Source organism: Aquarana catesbeiana, linkage group LG06 (assembly GCF_042186555.1).
Source record: "Aquarana catesbeiana isolate 2022-GZ linkage group LG06, ASM4218655v1, whole genome shotgun sequence".
Taxonomy (NCBI): Eukaryota; Metazoa; Chordata; class Amphibia; order Anura; family Ranidae; genus Aquarana; species Aquarana catesbeiana.
Genome location: NC_133329.1, coordinates 293,267,186 through 293,284,453, shown reverse-complemented (window position 1 = coordinate 293,284,453; position 17,268 = coordinate 293,267,186). Strand labels below are relative to the sequence as shown.

The window sequence follows — 17,268 nt, the reverse complement described above, 5'->3', positions numbered from 1 at the left end:
TGCAGAGTAGCTGAGCATCATGGGAAATGTAGTTCCAAAACATCTGGGGTGCCAAGGTTCGCCATCACTGCCCTAGAAGATAGGGAGCTATCCCCTAGACACATGGTGGTTCCTGGAGACGTTTGGAGCAAATTGATTTATTCGAAGGTGCTGTGCTTGGTGAGGACATGTCTAAGGCCACTTACTGGATTGCAGGTACGCCTTGATCGCTCTCTCCCCTTCCCCCCTCTTTCCTCCCCCCCCCCCCCCTTCCTATTCTAAATATCTTATGGGTTGAACACATTCTCCGCTACACTGAAACCGGTTTAAAGTTTTTAGTGATATACTGGTGTGCGGTTGACTGATACACATGCTTAAAGCTGCTGCACTCGCGAGATGGGCCCCCTATTTTTAAGGGGACACTTGGGGTTCCGTTCGAGTGTGTGGTGTGATTTTCTGGTTCACCTGGGTGTGCGGGGGGTAGGGGGAGGTTAGTTGGAGGCTATTGGGACCCCCTCCCTCTGCCTCGGCCACAGGCTGGGGGACCATACCCTCAATATGGTCCTATTGGTGGTCCCCCCTGGACCATCACCAGGAGTGGGGCTGTTGCCCCGGGGGGACTATACACACTACCTACTCCACACACCTACTACAGCTACCCACAACATCGCCATCAGGGCAATGTTTCTAGCTAATTAGCCAAGGATAATCATCTCAGTCAATCCACACAAACCCCGCAGGATGTTTATTTTATTTTACTGTTGTACTTTATTTTTCTTTTCTGTTCAACCGGTTAAGCTGTACGCGGCGGACCCATGTGGGTCAGCGATTTCATTACAACGTAAAATGTTGGACATGTCTTGTTATATGTACTTTGAAAATTAAAATAAAGATTATAAAAAAAAAAAAAAGATAATTTGTCCTAGACACTTCTTTTACTTAGACATAGTTACATTGGCCAGAATATAAATGAATATTAAAGTGTTATTAAACCCATTTAAAACAGCAGTTAATCCTGCAGACCTCAGCACCTACAATTGTATGTGGTTTTTTTAAGCCTTTATTTTTGGAATGCATCCACAGAAAAAAAAAAATACCTGGGTGGTAAACCTCTCCCTTCTGCTCCCTGCGCTGTCCACTCTAAACTGTGCATGAAAGCTTCCCAGAGAGGGCACTGTCCTACCCTGGAATTTGTAGACCTGGAGCTGGCAGCAGTATAAAGGTATCTTGGTGTTTATTTACACATACCGAGCACTGGGAGTACTGGGCAGTATCCAATAAGTTATTAAGAATTCATTAATTTAAAAAAAGGCAGCATTTAATACTACTTAAAAATATAGAGCACAACAAATATCCTGGATTAACCACCTCCAGACCAGGCCTTTTCTGGTACTTTTTGTTCACATGTAACAATCAGTATCTTTTGCTAGAAAATTAGAACCCCCAAAACATTATATTTTTTTTTAAAGCAGAAGCCCTAGAAAATAAATTTCTAGGTTTTGCAATTTTTTATGTCACATGGTATGTGTGCAGCGGTTTTTCAAATGCAATTTTTGGGGAAAAAATACACTTTTTGGAATTGCAATGCTAAAAAACACAATACATAACGCTTTAAAATTGCGCACGCCCATACAATGGAGACAAACAACGTAAATTTTGCAGAGGAGGTCTGGTGCTAGAATTACTGCCCATGATCTGACATTCATGATGATACCTCACATGTGTGGGGCAATTGCCATTTGTTTACATGCGGGACCAACTTGTGCGTTCGCTTTTGAGTGCGAGCACGGGGGGCACTTTAATTTTTTTTTAATTATTTTCTTTTTTCTTTTTTTTTTTTTAACATTGTTGCTATAATTTTTTTTAAAATCACTTTTATTGCTGTCACAAGGAATTTAAAAAGGAAGTAAACCCTGTTGGGTTTTACTTTCTCTTTCATTTCCTGCAAACCCTGCAAAGTAAAAGCATAATGGGCTAGTATGCATTGCATACTAGCCCATTGTGTGGCACTTACCTGCAAAGGAAGCCACGCTGTCCCCGCTGGAGGAAGCGTCCATTTTCACCCCTCTTCCTTCCGTGGACTCTGGCTCTGTTACTGGCCGGAGCCGCATGCATGTAGGAGCCGACGGTCACGGCACGGGCACTATAGAAGCAGCACAACCATGCCCTTTCTTTAGTGCGCATGCGCTGATGACATTGGTGCAAGCGTATATGGTAAATATCTTCTAAACCGTACAGGTTTGGGAGATATTTCCAGTACCTACAGGTAAGCCTTATTATAGGCTTACCTGTAGGTAAAAGTGGTCTGTAAGGGTTTGCAAACACTTTAAACATCCCTTGTGACAGCAATCCTATGCTGACAGATCCTCTTTATGGAGAGATCTGGGGTCTGTAAGACCCCAAATCCCTCCTCTGCATCTAAAGCATTTAAACACCAAGATCAGCGTTTTTGAATGCTTTAGATTTTTAAAAAACTGGCGCCAATGGTTTCCGAGTAAACCAGAATTACTTCCAGTTTACTGTTATGAACAGCTGATCAAAGCCAATCCTGGCTTTGCTTGGCTGTCCGGCCAACCGGTGAACGTGCAGGTTGGTCGTTTTGGTCTCCCGGTGGGACAGGAGAGACAAAGAGAGCTGCAAAAGGTGGTAGATAGTAGCGGGGGGGGGGGGGGAATGTCCCCTCCTGTTGGTTGCAATGGCAATTGAGCGGCTAGTAAGCTGCTCCAATTGCCATTACAAGAGAGCCAACTGTCAGCTCTAAAAAAACAATATGGGGTGATGCCTGCAGCTATCATCCCGCTACAACCACTAGAAAGCCCAGCGACGCATGGGTACGTCGCTGGACGGGAAGAGGTTAAAATGGGTTGATTATATGTTATGGCATACACAGTTTTGGTTTACTCAAACCTGAATCTTTGAACTTTTAGGAATCCAAATAAACACAGCAAATGTTTGATTCACTTTGCTTTAATGTTACATTAAAAATCAATATTTTAGGATTCAAGTAAAACATTATCTGAAGGTGCAAATACAAAAGTTTTATTCAGAGCATATTCTATCGCTTTTTTGAAGTTGTTCTTTTTACAATAAGGGTAAATAAGGTACACAGGCAGTTGAAAAGTGTTTTCAGGGTAGACAGAAATGGATGGAAGGTAAAGTGCAACAGATCCACAGTGCTTTGTTCATCTGGGAAGTAGGAGAACCAATCACATCCAAGTAACATAAACAGTCATGTTGGAGATGTCAAGAGTCCTAATGCATTAGGTCTTCGGATAGGTGGAGGATTTTTGCACACACAGTGTTGGTAGAGGTTAAAAAAAAAAAAAAAGCAGTCTTATCGGCTTTATAGAATTCTCATGTCTGCTGAAGAGTTTAACACCTTTATATCAGACCAAGTTCAGTCATAAGCAGATAATCCTTTAAGTGCTTGAATAATACTGCCCCAAACGGTATATTCTCGACAGAGTACAGAGTCCAGGCCAAATGTGGCTGTACGCTCTGAAGATTTAAACTTGCAATAGCAGGATCTTAACAGTCACTGGGACTTGCTCAATGAAAAGCATAACGCACTTCATACTGTCAGACCTGCTGCATGGTAACCAACTACTGCAAATATCATCAACCGTGGCTGACCATGTTTTTTTTTTTTTTTTTTCTTTTGAAGATGGGAGTGTTTTATGTTTTTTTTTTTTTTTTTTTTTTTCTTTTACAATTTTGTGGTTTCTCATTTCTAATACTATGATAAAAAAAAAAAAAAAGGCTAAGGCCAAATTAATTCCCACCAGCTGTAGAAAATAGGGGGCAGCATCCTAACCAGTGTTCACAATAATCTGTGTAGAAAATGCATACAGAAGGCGTTTGTTCTTGCAGTGTGTTCAATCAATTGCTGCAGCACCCGCTTCTGGGTTGCTGATCTGAGCCCTGGAGGTTCACTCCTCGGTTGCGGGCAGCGTGGGTTGGATTCTGGGCATCAGATTTCGGCATTTTCTTTGCTATAGAAAGAGAAGATATTTATATAAAAACAGTCTTTTGAAAGGATCAGGTGTCAGATGCAAGTTAGAGATCATAACTTTTACACGGGCGTCTCCGCTAAGCGGAATCCGCTTGCTCAGCGGGGGGATCTCTCTGCTGATCAGGTGGATGACAGGTCCATGACTGCAGGTGACAGTCCCGCTCTCCTCTATGGGGCAATCGGATGGAAACGGACCGCCTGTCCATTTCCATCCGATCCACCAGATGGATGGGGAAATAGACCACCATCTTTCTGTTTTTGGTGGACAGGATCGGATTGAATGGTGTCTTGTGCTTATTCCTACAAATTACCATGGGCCTCAGACACATGTCTGAAGGAAGAACATTTCTTTTTGCCTACAGCAAATAGACATTACCGCTAATCCTTATAAGAGAAGGGAAAAGTTGACTGCTTTAAATAATAGAACTGATTTTTCTTTAAAGATATATGCATGAGCATTTGAAAAGAAAAAACAAGTGCATGTAAACTCAAGAACAAACATGTAATATACTGCAGCTTTCCAGTCTAGGTATTACATTAGTTTTTTTATTTTAGGGCTTTATTTTCACATGGTAATCCTGCCAGTGCAAACCTGTGGGTGGCAATGCCTGCTCACTGTACCATATCTATGAACAAGTGTGCCCTATAAAACATCTCATCCTCATCTTCCTAACATAAGGGAGTTTGGAGTCTACAGAGTTGAACTGGGCAAGGCTGATAAGAACTGCTTCAAGCAGAATCCCAGGTTTCATTTGACCTTGGGCCAAGCTGGCCTGAACAAAAAATTTCGGCTCAAAGCGATATTCAATTCAAAAACTAAAATTCATTAAAATTGCATCTTACCAATTCTTTAAAGTCGTGGCATCATTCGTTTTTTTTTTTTTTTTTTTTTTAACTTGTTTATCCTGCAAGTAACTATGTTATTTTTCAACTTTCGTTAAAGGGGTTGTAGACCCTGCTTTCTTATTTTTACCTACAAGTAAGCCTATAATAAAACTTACCTGTAGGTAAAATGAATATCTCCTAAACCTGCACGTTTTAGGAGATATTCACCCTGAATGCAGCCGCTGACGTCAGCTGCGCATTCGCTCTGAAGGTCCGGCGGATCGTGACGGAACTTCAGAGCTCCTTGCCGGAACGAAGAGCTCTTGTGCACATGCGCGGGAGTGACGTCATTGGGGCTCCGGCCACTCACAGCGCCGGAACCTGTGAACCCGGATAAAACGCCGGGGGAACATGTCAGCCCCCTCAGAAGTGACTGGGCGCCCCTGCGGGAGTTTCATTCTAAGGTACGCATTTCATAATGTGCTAGTATGCGATGCATATTAGCACATTATGCCATTGCCTTGCAGTTTTTTTCTTTTCCCAGCGGTTTACTACTGCTTTAACAGACCAAGCTGTGCAGCAAGTGGCAGTTAGAGTGTTGAGATAAACCATTTAATACTGACAGGGAAGCTAACAATGATCAGCTTTTATTCATTTACGTAAAACATTTATCCCAAAGGTGGGGGGGGACTATTGCTGTTACCCGGAGTTCAGCTTTGATTTATTAGTAAAGTCAATATATACAGTATCTCACAAAATTGCGTACACCCCTCACATTTTTGTAAATATTTTATTCACATGAAATGCCAGATAAGTTATAGGCTGATACTGCTAAAAGTGTAACAAGATAAATGGGGTCAGAAAGGAACCCATATACAAAAATGTAGTAAGAGAAGAAAAAGGATTAATAAAAAGAAAAGTATGAATATAGATCCACTACAGAAAAAAATGGAGGGGGGAGTAGTAGGGCTAGATATGCTAGCATACACAGTATCTCACAAAAGTGAGTACACCCCTCACATTTTTGTAAATATTTTATTATATCTTTTCATGTGACAACACTGAAGAAATGACACTTTGCTACAATGTAAAGTAGCGAGTGTACAGCTTGTATAATGGTGCAAATTTGTTGTCCCCTCAAAATAACTCAACACACAGCAATTAATGTCTACACCGCTGGCAACAAAAGTGAGTACACCCTAAGTGAAAATGTCCAAATTGGGCCCAATTAGCCATTTTCCCTCCCCGGTGTCATGTGACTCGTTAGTGTTACAGGGTCTCAGGTGTGAATGGGAAGCAGGTGTGGTAAATTTGGTGTTATCGCTCTCACTCTCTCATACTGGTCACTGTAAGTTCAACATGGCACTTCATGGCAAAGAACTCTCTGAGGATCTGAAAAAAAGAATTGTTGCTCTACATAAAGATGGCCTAGGCTATAAGAAGATTGCCAAGACCCTGAAACTGAGCTGTGGCACGGTGGCCAAGACTAAATAGCGGTTTAACAGGACAGGTTCCACTCGGAACAGGCCTTGTCATGGTCGACCAAAGAAATTGAGTGAACATGCTCAGCATCATATCCAGAGGTTGTCTTTGGGAAATAGACGTATGAGTGCTGCCAGCATTGCTGCAGAGGTTGAAGGGGTTGGGGGTCAGCCTGTCAGTGCTCAGACCATACGCTGTACACTGCATCAATATGGTCTGCATGGCTGTCATCCCAGAAGGAAGCCTCTTCTAAAGATGATGCACAAGAAAGCCCGCAGTTTTCTGAAGACAAGCAGACTAAGGACATGGGTTACTGGAACCATGTCCTGTGGTCTGATGAGACCAAGATAAATGTATTTGGTTCAAATGGTGTCAAGTGTGTGTGGTAGCAACCAGGTGAGGAGTACAAAGACAAGCGTGTCTTGCCTACAGTCAAGCATGGTGGTGGGAGTGTCATGGTCTGGGGCTACATGAGTGCTGCCGGCACTGGGGAGCTACAGTTCATTGAGGGAACCATGAATGCCAACATGTACTGGGACATACAGAAGCAGAGCATGATCCCCGCCCTTTGGAGACTGGGCCGCAGGGCAGTATTTGAACATAACGACCCCAAACTCACCTCCAAGACCATTGCCTTGCTAAAGAAGCTGAGGGTAAAGGTGATGAACTGGCCAAGCATGTCTCCAGACCTAAACCCTATTGAGCATCTGTCCTCAGATGGAAGGTAGAGAAGCGCAAGGTCTCTAACATTCACCAGCTCTGTGATGTCATCATGGGGAAGTGGAAGAGGACTCCAGAGGCAACCTGGTGAACGCCATGCCCAATAGGGTTAAGGCAGTGCTGGAAAATAATGGTGGCCACACGCTTTTTGTTGCCAGCGCTTTAGACATTAATGGCTGTGTGTTGAGTTATTTTGAGGGGACAGCAAATTTACACTGTTATACAAGCTGTACACTCACTACTTTACATTGTAGCAAAGTGTAATTTCTTCAGTGTTGTCACATGAAAAAGATATAATATATTATTACCTAAGAGACAACAAGGCCACGTGTGCTTAGACCAAGGCAGCACTTCGTCCTTTGGTAGAACCAAAAAAGTAAACTGTTGTGGGACTTTAAGAAGTGGTGCCAAATAAAGTAACAAAATGTATTCTAAAAATACAAAATTTATTTCATATCTCATAAAAGCCAACAAGCATGGACATTCAAAAATATCATCATAAAAAGGCACATCACAATAAACCAATATAATAAACAATTGTGCAATATTAGCATTATTTTTAAAGGCACTTAAATTCATATGTTCTTTAGGCTGTAGTCTCTACGCATTTCATGGGGCAGCGCCAGATTCCTCAGGAGACAGACAAAATTGGATTTGTATATATCTGTGGAAAGACCCTGTCATACATATAAAAAAAAATAATGCATAATAAATTCACATAATGGGACTGCCCTATATCACTTAATGGGTAGGCCCTATATCAATAGGGAAAAAGCAAAGACAGATATGTAGGTGAAGGGAGATAAATCAGAGGTCAATAAAGATAAAAAAAAAGCCGCCATCATCTTCCGGCACAGATTAAACGCGTGGAGGTCCATGCTCACCCCACCCCTATACTTAAATGTGTGGAGGTCTTCCCACATAGCTGGGACTTGTGGCGCACACTTATGAACTTAGTGGCGTTGCCTTGGCTACCCATTTGATTTTTTGGCCTCCGATTCATCACCCCTGTCACCTGCACATCGTTCTTTGCTTTTTTCCCCTATTAATATAGGGCCTACATCCTCTGCCCTCTTTTTGTGCGGTTTCAGCCTCGGACCTACCCACCGCCATCACTCCCGGCATACACTAAGGCTCGGTTCACACTGGAACCGGTTGCGGATCGCACAAGAACGCTGCGTGTCCCCGTTCTCCGGTTCAGGGACGAACCTTTGCCTGAATTCGGCCCTGAAACTGAGCCAAAGACGCACAGTGTTTCTGTGCAGAGCGCTCCACAGCCACCCCGGCGATATGTGAACCAGCTCCATAGAGAGCAGGTCACATTCTCCTGATATGCAAATTGGATGTAGGGGAAACTATTACTTCTTATCAACCATTTGCATATATAGGGGCCCCTCCTTTTTCGTCCGTCTAGGTGGGGAGAAGCATTCCCATGGGCTCCCAGGCCTCCTCTGTCCCACTGAGCCGGCGTTTTCCATTTGCGGTCCTCTTCGGTTAGTTGAGGGGCATATCATTGAAACTTTTCATTTTATATTGTATTAGATTGCCACATAAATATATTTTAGTTCTATCTACTTGACTCTCCACACTAAATCTATTATATGCAAAACATGACTGTACACCAATGGGTATATATAAAAACCATCACTGTGTTTGTATGTCTAATATTTCTTAATGTAGTATAGAATTTTATTAATATTCATTGCAATGTATATATTTCTCTATATAAATCCATGTAAAGACAAACAGATCAATACATCAATGTACTGTACACTAATTAAAACTCTATTTGTAGAATTCACACGACGCTCTCATCTGTGCTATCCACAAGTCCCTGACAAAGTGGAATTATTTGCGAAACGTGTAGGCCATTTTTTGTATAACCTGTTGGGAACCAGCACATCCCTGAATTCAAATTGAATTATCAAGACTGTAATGTATTTTAAATCTTGTTCTTTAGATAATAATAAAAATGTGATTATTTTTGTATAAATATATTGTATTTCATTTGTTTATAATCCTCCGAGGCACAATTAGAGTCCCATTTTGCTCTACAATTTTTTGGATACATATTTACATATCTTTTCAGGATGGTGCCTCTGCAGGAGTATTCGTGTTCCATGCTCACCCCACCCCTATACTTAAATGTGTGGAGGTCTTCCCACATGGCTGGGACCTGTGGTGCACTTTCATGAACTTAGTGGCACTGTAGCCTGAGATGCCTTGATTATTCAACCGATTTGCAAGTATGCTGTTCCACATCCTAGTGGCTTTATCGTAATTTCATTGTGTGCAGTCCCATTATGTGAATTTATTATGCATTATATTTTTTTTTTTTTTTTTTTTATGTATGACAGGGTCTTTCCACAAATATATACAATCCAATTTTGCCTGTCTCCTGAGGAAGTGGGCGCTGCCCCATGAAGCGAATAGAGACTACAGCCTAAAGAACACATGAGTTTAAGTGCCTTCGGTTTAAGTGTATCGGTTTATTGTGATTTGCCTTTTTATGATAACATTTTGAATGTCCATGTTTGTCGGCCTTTGTGAGATATGAAATACATTTTGTATTTTTATAAAACTTTTGTTACTTTATTTGGCACCACTCCTTTAACCACTTCAGCCCCAGAAGATTTGGCTACTGAATGACCGGGCCATTTTTTGCGATTCGGTACTGTGTCGCTTTAACTGACAATTGTGCGGTTGTGCGGCGCTGCACCCAAACAAAATTGACTTTCTTTTTTTTCCCACAAATAGAGCTTGCTTTTGGTGGTATTTGATCGTCTCTGCGGTTTTTATTTTTTGCGCTATAAACAAAAAAGCGACAATTTTGAAAAAAACGCATTTTTTACTTTTTGTAATAATAAATATCCCTTTTTAAAAAAAAAAAAAAGCATTTTTTTTCTCGGTTTAGGCTATGTATTCTTCTTCTACAAATTTTTGGTAGGAAAAAAAAAAAAAAAAAAAAAAAATCGCAATAAGCGTATATTGATTGGTTTGCGAAAAAGTTATAGCGTCTACAAAATAGGGGATAGATTTATAGCATTTTTATTATTATTATTTTTTTTACTAGTAATGGCGGCAATCTGCGATTTTTATCGGGACTGCAACATTATGGCGGACACATCGGACACATTTTTGGGACCATTGGCATTTATACCGCGATCAGTGTTATAAAAATGCACTGATTACTGTAAAAATGTCACTGGCAGGGAAGGGGTTAACACTAGGGGGCGATCAAAGGGTTAACTGTGTTTCCTGTATGTGTTTTTAACTGTAGGGGGAGGGGACTGACCTAGAGAAAATTACGGATCGTGGTTCCTAGCTAACTCACGATCTGTCACTCCTCACAGAACAGGGATTTGTGTGTTTACACATACAAGTCCCTGTTCTGCCTCTCGTGCCCACGATCGCTCGTGGCCAGCGGTCATCGCGACCGTCGGTGATGAGCATCGGCACCCCCGCAGTGCAGCGGGCATGTGCCTGCTATCCCGATCCTGCGAACTGACGTATAGCTACAACGGCTTGCGGGATCATGCCGACCTGCCGCAGTAAAATGACGGCAGCTGGCTGGCAAGCGGTTAAAGGGGGATGTAAAGGCAGAAGGTTTTTTTTATCTTAATGCCTTCTATACATTAAAGAGGAACTGCAGTCTGCTCACATAATTTGCAGTAAAAACATCCTTGCCATTCTGAAGCTTCCCTGCAACCACTTTGCATATTATTTTATATATATTGTGAACTTGCCAAATATGCTGCAGAAATCTCCCTCCAGTGAGTCTGGTTACAGCCATTTTAACTGTGGGCAGCTTAAGCTGCTGCCTGTTCACTTCCTGGATTTACACAGACACACACCTCCAGCTCTGCAACTCTCATTGCCCCTCTTATGACTCATCCCCCTCCCTTCCTGGCAAACTCTCTCTCTCTCGAGTTGTGCATGATGTCATAAGCCTAGGCTTTTTACCAGACAAGAAACAGGAAGTGGGCTGTATAAGGTATTTACTGGCAGAAAAAAAAGGTTTTACTAGCCAAAGTTAAAACAAGGGCAGAACATTTAATAGATGGAAAGAAGAAAAAAATCACTGAAGTTCCAGTTTAAGATTAAAAACCTTCTGTGTACAGCAGCCTCCCCAGCACCCCTTAATACTTACCCAGAGCCCCATCTCTTTCCAGCGATGTCAACGATTCCCTCGGCCGTCAGGGACTCTCCTCCTGATTGGCTGGGGCACAGCCGTGGCGCCATTGGCTCCCGCAGCTGATAATCAAAGTCGGTTAGCCAATCAGTGGAGAGAGGGGGCAGGGCCGAACTGCAGCTGTGTGTCTAAATGGACACACAGAGCTGCAGCTCAGCTCGGGTGCCCCCATAGTAAGCTGCTGGGCTATGGGGGCACTCGTCAAGAGGGAGGGGCCAGGAGCAGCAAAGAGGGACCCGAGAAGAGGAGGATCCGGGCTACTCTGTGTAAACCAACTGCACAGAGGAGGCAAGCGTAACATGTTTGTTATTTAAAAAGACAAAAAACAAAAAAAAAAACAAGACTTTACAATCACTTTAAAGTCCCATGGGCAATTAGTTTTCTTTTTTGGTTCTACATTATATTATTACCTCACTTTACTTTGGCTGAGATTATAGTTGGATACAAGTATAAAACCTAACTAGGCGCACATATATATCTTTCACAGCCATCACTTTGGGTGACATGATGGATCGGATACATTCTCATTGTACCTGTACTACATTCACCTCTGCTTGTCCTCCTTGATCCTCTGCCCGCAGGTCCTGGGCCAAATATTCCTGGCGGTCACCATTGGAACATGTTTATGTGCATTATATTTTAGCTGATTTGTATGTAATGGGTCCCTTATGGTGACCCTCAACTTTAAAACAATATCATTTATTACCAATTTTGGCATGTTTTTCAAAATTGAGGTTTTACCTTACAGATATTTATATGTACTTCCACTCCCAAGGAAGTGAACTGTGAGTCACGAAACATGTCGAGTTTTAGGATGCATCTTTTACATATAATATATTGATCTTTGGAATACTGTACTTTGCTATGAAATGGAATTATGCAATTACTACAAATCAGCTTGACAGTATGGTATTTGATATGCTATTTTACTACTATTGTATTCACCAATAAACTTGTATACCGTTTAGCTATTAGTTGTATGTGTTGCACCTCATGTAAAGTCCCAGGACAAATTTATGTGTTTGTAACTATGTTTGACCATTGATGGAGGCGCATCACGAGTTGCATCAAACCACATATTTTATAGTTTATATCTAACACTACCCTCTCCTCCTTGACAATGCTGCTATCCAAAAAATATCTCTGTTGCTCTTCCATTTAGAGTGGAGGCATCCTAAGAATGGAAGTCTGTTACTGGCCAGATCACCAGTTGAAAAGGAAAAAAAAAAACTAAAAAAGAAAAACAAATGCAAGCACCTAAGGATCAGTAAGTTTTGCTGTAAAACCTACCAATTGCCAAAAACAACTCGTTCACATTCATTGCGGTTTTTGCTGATGTTTCCATGAATAACAAGCTTGTGTCTTCTGCATATGCCTGAGCCTCCTAAAAGAAAATAGATACAGTTATCAGATGTCATGAAATTCTTTTATTCTGACTTACATATTTCAAGACTTACTCATCTGGTTAACCCAAAAATTAAAGCTGAACACCAAGTAATTTGGTTATGGATTCAGCAAAACAAAAACACGGAAAATTGTCACCTTTCGTAATTTTCCTTTCCTGGTGCATCTTCATGGCAGCATACAATGGGTTGTGACTCCACCCCCATAACCTGATGGGACTGGTTAACTATAAATCAAAGACAGACCCGGCTTACAGCACTCTCTGTAACTCTCACCATTTGGGTGGGCATGTGTATGCTGCCATGAAGATGCACCAGTAAAGGAAAATTACGGAAAGGTGAGTATACAATTTTCAGTTTTCCTGGTGCATCATGGCAGCATACAATGGGAACTAACTCGCCATATGGGAGGGTGCAAGAAAATGTTTGTAATCAGCAGCACAAGTATGCACCACTAATTTCCCAATTTTTTTTTTACTGTCGTGAGCCGGGGTCACCTATTGAAGTCTAATGAAGGTGTCCTGGGAGGACCATATTGCTGACTTGCAAATCGCCTCAGAAGCACTGAGCTGTCCACAGAGCTGGCACTGCCCTTGTTGAATGTGCTCTCAAGACCTCTGAAACAGGAAAGTCTTGTGAAGAGTAGGCTCTTTTAATGGTCTTAACAATCTAGAAGGTGACTGAACGTGTTGATGCTGACTGACCCTGCCTTAAGCCACGTTGGAACCAAGTACAGATTTCAGATTTCCTGAATGAAATGGTAGCTGCCAAGCAGGTCACCAGAGTTAGCTCAACATCCAGGGGATATGCTTCTCTCACTCAACCGAGAAAGATGGCAAATTGCATTCCTGGTTGAATTGGAAGGAGAAAGACACCCCATGGATAAAAGCAGTCTGGAGTTTTAGGCCTATTCTGTCCAGGTAGAATGTTAAGTGAGGCTCCTTGAGTACAAAGCCTGCAGTTCTGACACCCTTTTTCACAGAGGTTGTAGCAACCAGAAATACGGTCTTAAGGGTTAGATTGCAGAGTGTAGCCAATTCTGTAGGATAGAAATGAGGCCTTGATAGAAATGAGAACCACAAGCAGATTCCACACAGGGAACAATGGTTTCCTGGGAGGTCTATAACTTCATGCAAGCCTTTTAAGAATTGCATCACTAAAGGGTTAAGGACTTCTTAAACCCTTGTAAGTGCAGACAAGGCTGAACTTTGAACTTTAAAACATATTTGAACCTAGGCCCCTGTTCAGCCCCAGTTGTAGGAACTGTAGAACCCTGGCTGGTTTAGGTGATAAATGACTCCAGGCTTTTGCTGTGTGAGATCTGCAAAATTTTCCCATATTCTTTGGTAAGTCTTATTCTTGAAGACCTCTCTGGTTTGACACAAGGTAGGCACTACCTGCACTGAGCACCCTTGACTTGGTAGCCTCCGCCTCTCAACTTCCATGCCATCAATAGTCTCTTGGTGCTGGATGGCAAAACTGTCCATAAGAGAGCAAATCCGTCATCACTGGAAGTGGCAGTGATGACTCAATGCTTAACCACTTCCAGCCCAAGGACGTCATATGACGTCCTTGATTGTTCTTACAGGCGACGGGAGGGGACACACCCCCCCTCCCTCTGGTGCTTCTCTGGGCTCTCCCGTGCCATCAGGGACCCCGAGAAAGAATTGGCCGCCGCTGGATGACGATCATAGAGATTTCCAATGACCAGATGGTCACCAGTCATCTCTATGACTGTCGGAGGCCCGGGCGCGACGCTATGATGTCACGTCCAGGCCACGCTTGTAAACAAAGCTGCGATCACGGCTGGAAAGGAAAGCATGGGATCATGAACTTTTTTTGATCTCATGCTTTCCAGCCTGGAGGACCTGTTTACATTCCTTGTATTAGGAATAAAAGTGATCAAAGAAAATTCTAAGAGAAAAAGTGTAATTAATAAATTAATTAATAAAAATAAAAAAGTAAAATAAGCAATACAAAGAAAAAAAAAATTTAAAGCGCCCTGTTCCCGGTAGCAAACGCACAGAAGCGAACGCACGCGCAAGTCCCGCCCACATATGTAGACGCCGTTCAAACCACACGTGAGGTATCGCCGCGTTTGTTCGAATGAGAGCAATAATTCTAGCACTAGACCTCCTCTGTAACTCTAAACTGGTAACCTTGTAAAAAAATTTAAAGCGTCGCCTATGGAGATTTTTAAGTATGGAAGCTTGTCGCCATTCCATGAGTGCACACAATTTTAAAACGTGACATGTTGGGTATCTATTTACTCAGCGTAACTTCATCTTTCACATTATACAGCCAGAACTTCCCAGTCTGGAAGTGGTTGAGTGTAGGAGAGACAGACACTAGAGCATCCTAAGCCAAAATTGTATATTTGCAATTATTGATACAGGAAGTTCCACTAACAGCCTAAGAATTCTACCCTTCCACTGCTGTCTAGGCACAGTACAAATCTTGCTCCTCTTTCTAAAAAGGAGTGACTGACAGAAATGCTTTTAACACTGCTCAGTTCAAGAGCATTCAATACTATGCCTCATAAGCTTAACATCCCATGACTTTGAGCAGGGCTGCTCTTTGAAATGCGTCCCCCAACCTTTCTAGCTAGGGTTTGATATGATAATGTTCCATCTGAAAACAAATAGTCAGTTACGAAGAACCAAGGATACTCCGGCACTGTTCTGCTGGAAGAGGACTTCACTCCCAAAGCACCTTTGCCTTTCTCTATCAGAGGACGGATATTCCCTTGTGGAAGTTCTACTGAATTTTTCCCTTAACTATTGCAGACAGTAAGACCTTTGTGAATGCCCTGGGGGAGATGTACAGACCGAAGGGGAGGCACTGAAACTGGTAGAGGATGGATTGGGACAAGTAGGTGTCTGATAAACCTACAGAGCATACAGTCTCCCAGATTTATGAATAACAGAATTGATTGGAGGTTTTCCATCTTGCATGACTCCAACTTCCTGTGCTTGTTGAGTTTTGTTTTTTTTCTTAAACTTTAGCACTAGGCACAGATTACCTGATTTTTATTTTTTTTGCTATGAACAGAGGTGAACCGAATCCTCATCTCCTCTGGGCAACTGGAACCTTTACGATTGCTCTTTTTTTTTTTTTTAATCCAGCTACAAACTGGACAGGAATTTTTTACTTTTCCACCAACTCTGGTAGCCTGGCTGACTGGAAGAGATTGAAAGGTGGACTTCCCACCTATCAATGTTATATGATTGTTATGCTCATTGAATTACGCCCCTGCATGGGTGAACGTTTGTCATGATTTTTCAATAAAAATTATTGTACCAGAAAGGTGGACCTCCCTTAAACTTCCACCAATGTCACGCCAATATAGCTGATATAGCCCAATAATCCTGAATATTTTACCATCTAGGTGTGTGCACAAAGCTTCACACAGGCACCCCCTGGATGAGTGCACCCTTGAAAGGACTTCCGCTTTTCTCCCAAGACAGGTGGCTTAGATCTTTAAGGCTTCAATAAAGATTGGGTACTTCTCCAGTTACTTTACTAATCTTTTTCCCGGTCCATAGGATTTTGCCTCCTTGTATCTACTTGGGAGTTGCCGCCGGTATGCTGGACATTTTTGAATTTTCTGTTTTTTGATATTCGCCCTGACCTGCTATTGGTGACCCTTGAGATGGCTGTATCCTGTCTACTCCCAAATAGATTGGATCCGTTGTCTGGTATCTTGCACTAGTTTTTTTTTTTTTTATAATCTGCAGGGCTGCAATTTTCTGTAAAATGCAATGCAACATGACTATCTGGAGGTGCTCTGTACACACAATATGTACAGAGCACCCCCTGAAACATCATTTCCTGCTTGTATGACTGACTCACTGATTTTCCCAAAAGTCTGCACCAAGATACAAATCAGATTTTTGGCATCCACTGCAAAAAAAAATGTTTGATAAGATACTCCCAATAGAAAATCACTTCTAAAGGGATGCAGACCCTGCCACTTTCCTCAGAGTCCAGCAGGTGCAGCAGCTGATTGATAATTATGAACCATTCCCATTAGACTCAATCAGCACATGGGCTGGTTATTGCTGGTCTGCCGGCACCTGCAAATGCTACACAGTATGTAGGAGCACTTCAGATCTAGATCCAATTTTCAGACTAGAGCCTCCTTGAATGTGACAGCAAGGTGACATGTCTTGCCAGCTACAATAATGATGAATCCACCATTGGAGACTGCTGCAGGTTGACCTTTAGCTTTTTCAGGGTATACAGTTTTGACAGCCTGTTTCTATGGGCATTTTTCTCTGACTCCTTCAATTCTTCCTGGATTAACTCCTCCAGTTGTTCAGTGAAGGGAATGAGTACTTTCTAACCTTGTGGAGCGTATCCTCCACTTCACCCCAGGCAATTGCATCCTTAGCTGCCCTTGCAAAAAGGCTCTACTGGGCAATCTTCAAAGCTTGTGGTCCCTTTAACGCTTTCTTCCCATGGCAAGCTTTCCAATTTGGACACCACCTACTGGCTCTGGTTGGAAATGCTAGGCAATTCAGCCAGCGACTGGGGAGTACAGGCTTCATGTATCAACTCCAAGGTGGCTACTTTCCAGACATCCCCTTCTTTGGTCCAAGTGGACTTGCTTGTAATCTGTGGTGTTTGTAAACGGGGAGCAATAATAATAATGA

General features: G+C 42.2%; 1 protein-coding gene across 2 annotated transcripts in view; it reads right to left on the bottom strand.

Annotated features, from left to right (window-relative positions):
- Positions 1 to 3,652: 3,652 nt before the first annotated feature.
- The window catches only part of LOC141146825 (ras-related protein Rab-5B-like), a 99,538-nt gene continuing 85,922 nt past the window's right edge, over positions 3,653 to 17,268 (bottom strand). For both annotated transcript variants that reach the window (XM_073633453.1, XM_073633452.1), the window contains 2 exons: positions 12,501 to 12,594; positions 3,653 to 3,971 (listed from right to left, as the gene is read on the bottom strand). In XM_073633453.1, the coding sequence (XP_073489554.1) occupies positions 3,859 to 3,971; positions 12,501 to 12,594 (207 nt within the window). In that variant the 3' untranslated portion in view covers positions 3,653 to 3,858. The remainder of the gene's footprint in view (positions 3,972 to 12,500; positions 12,595 to 17,268) is intronic.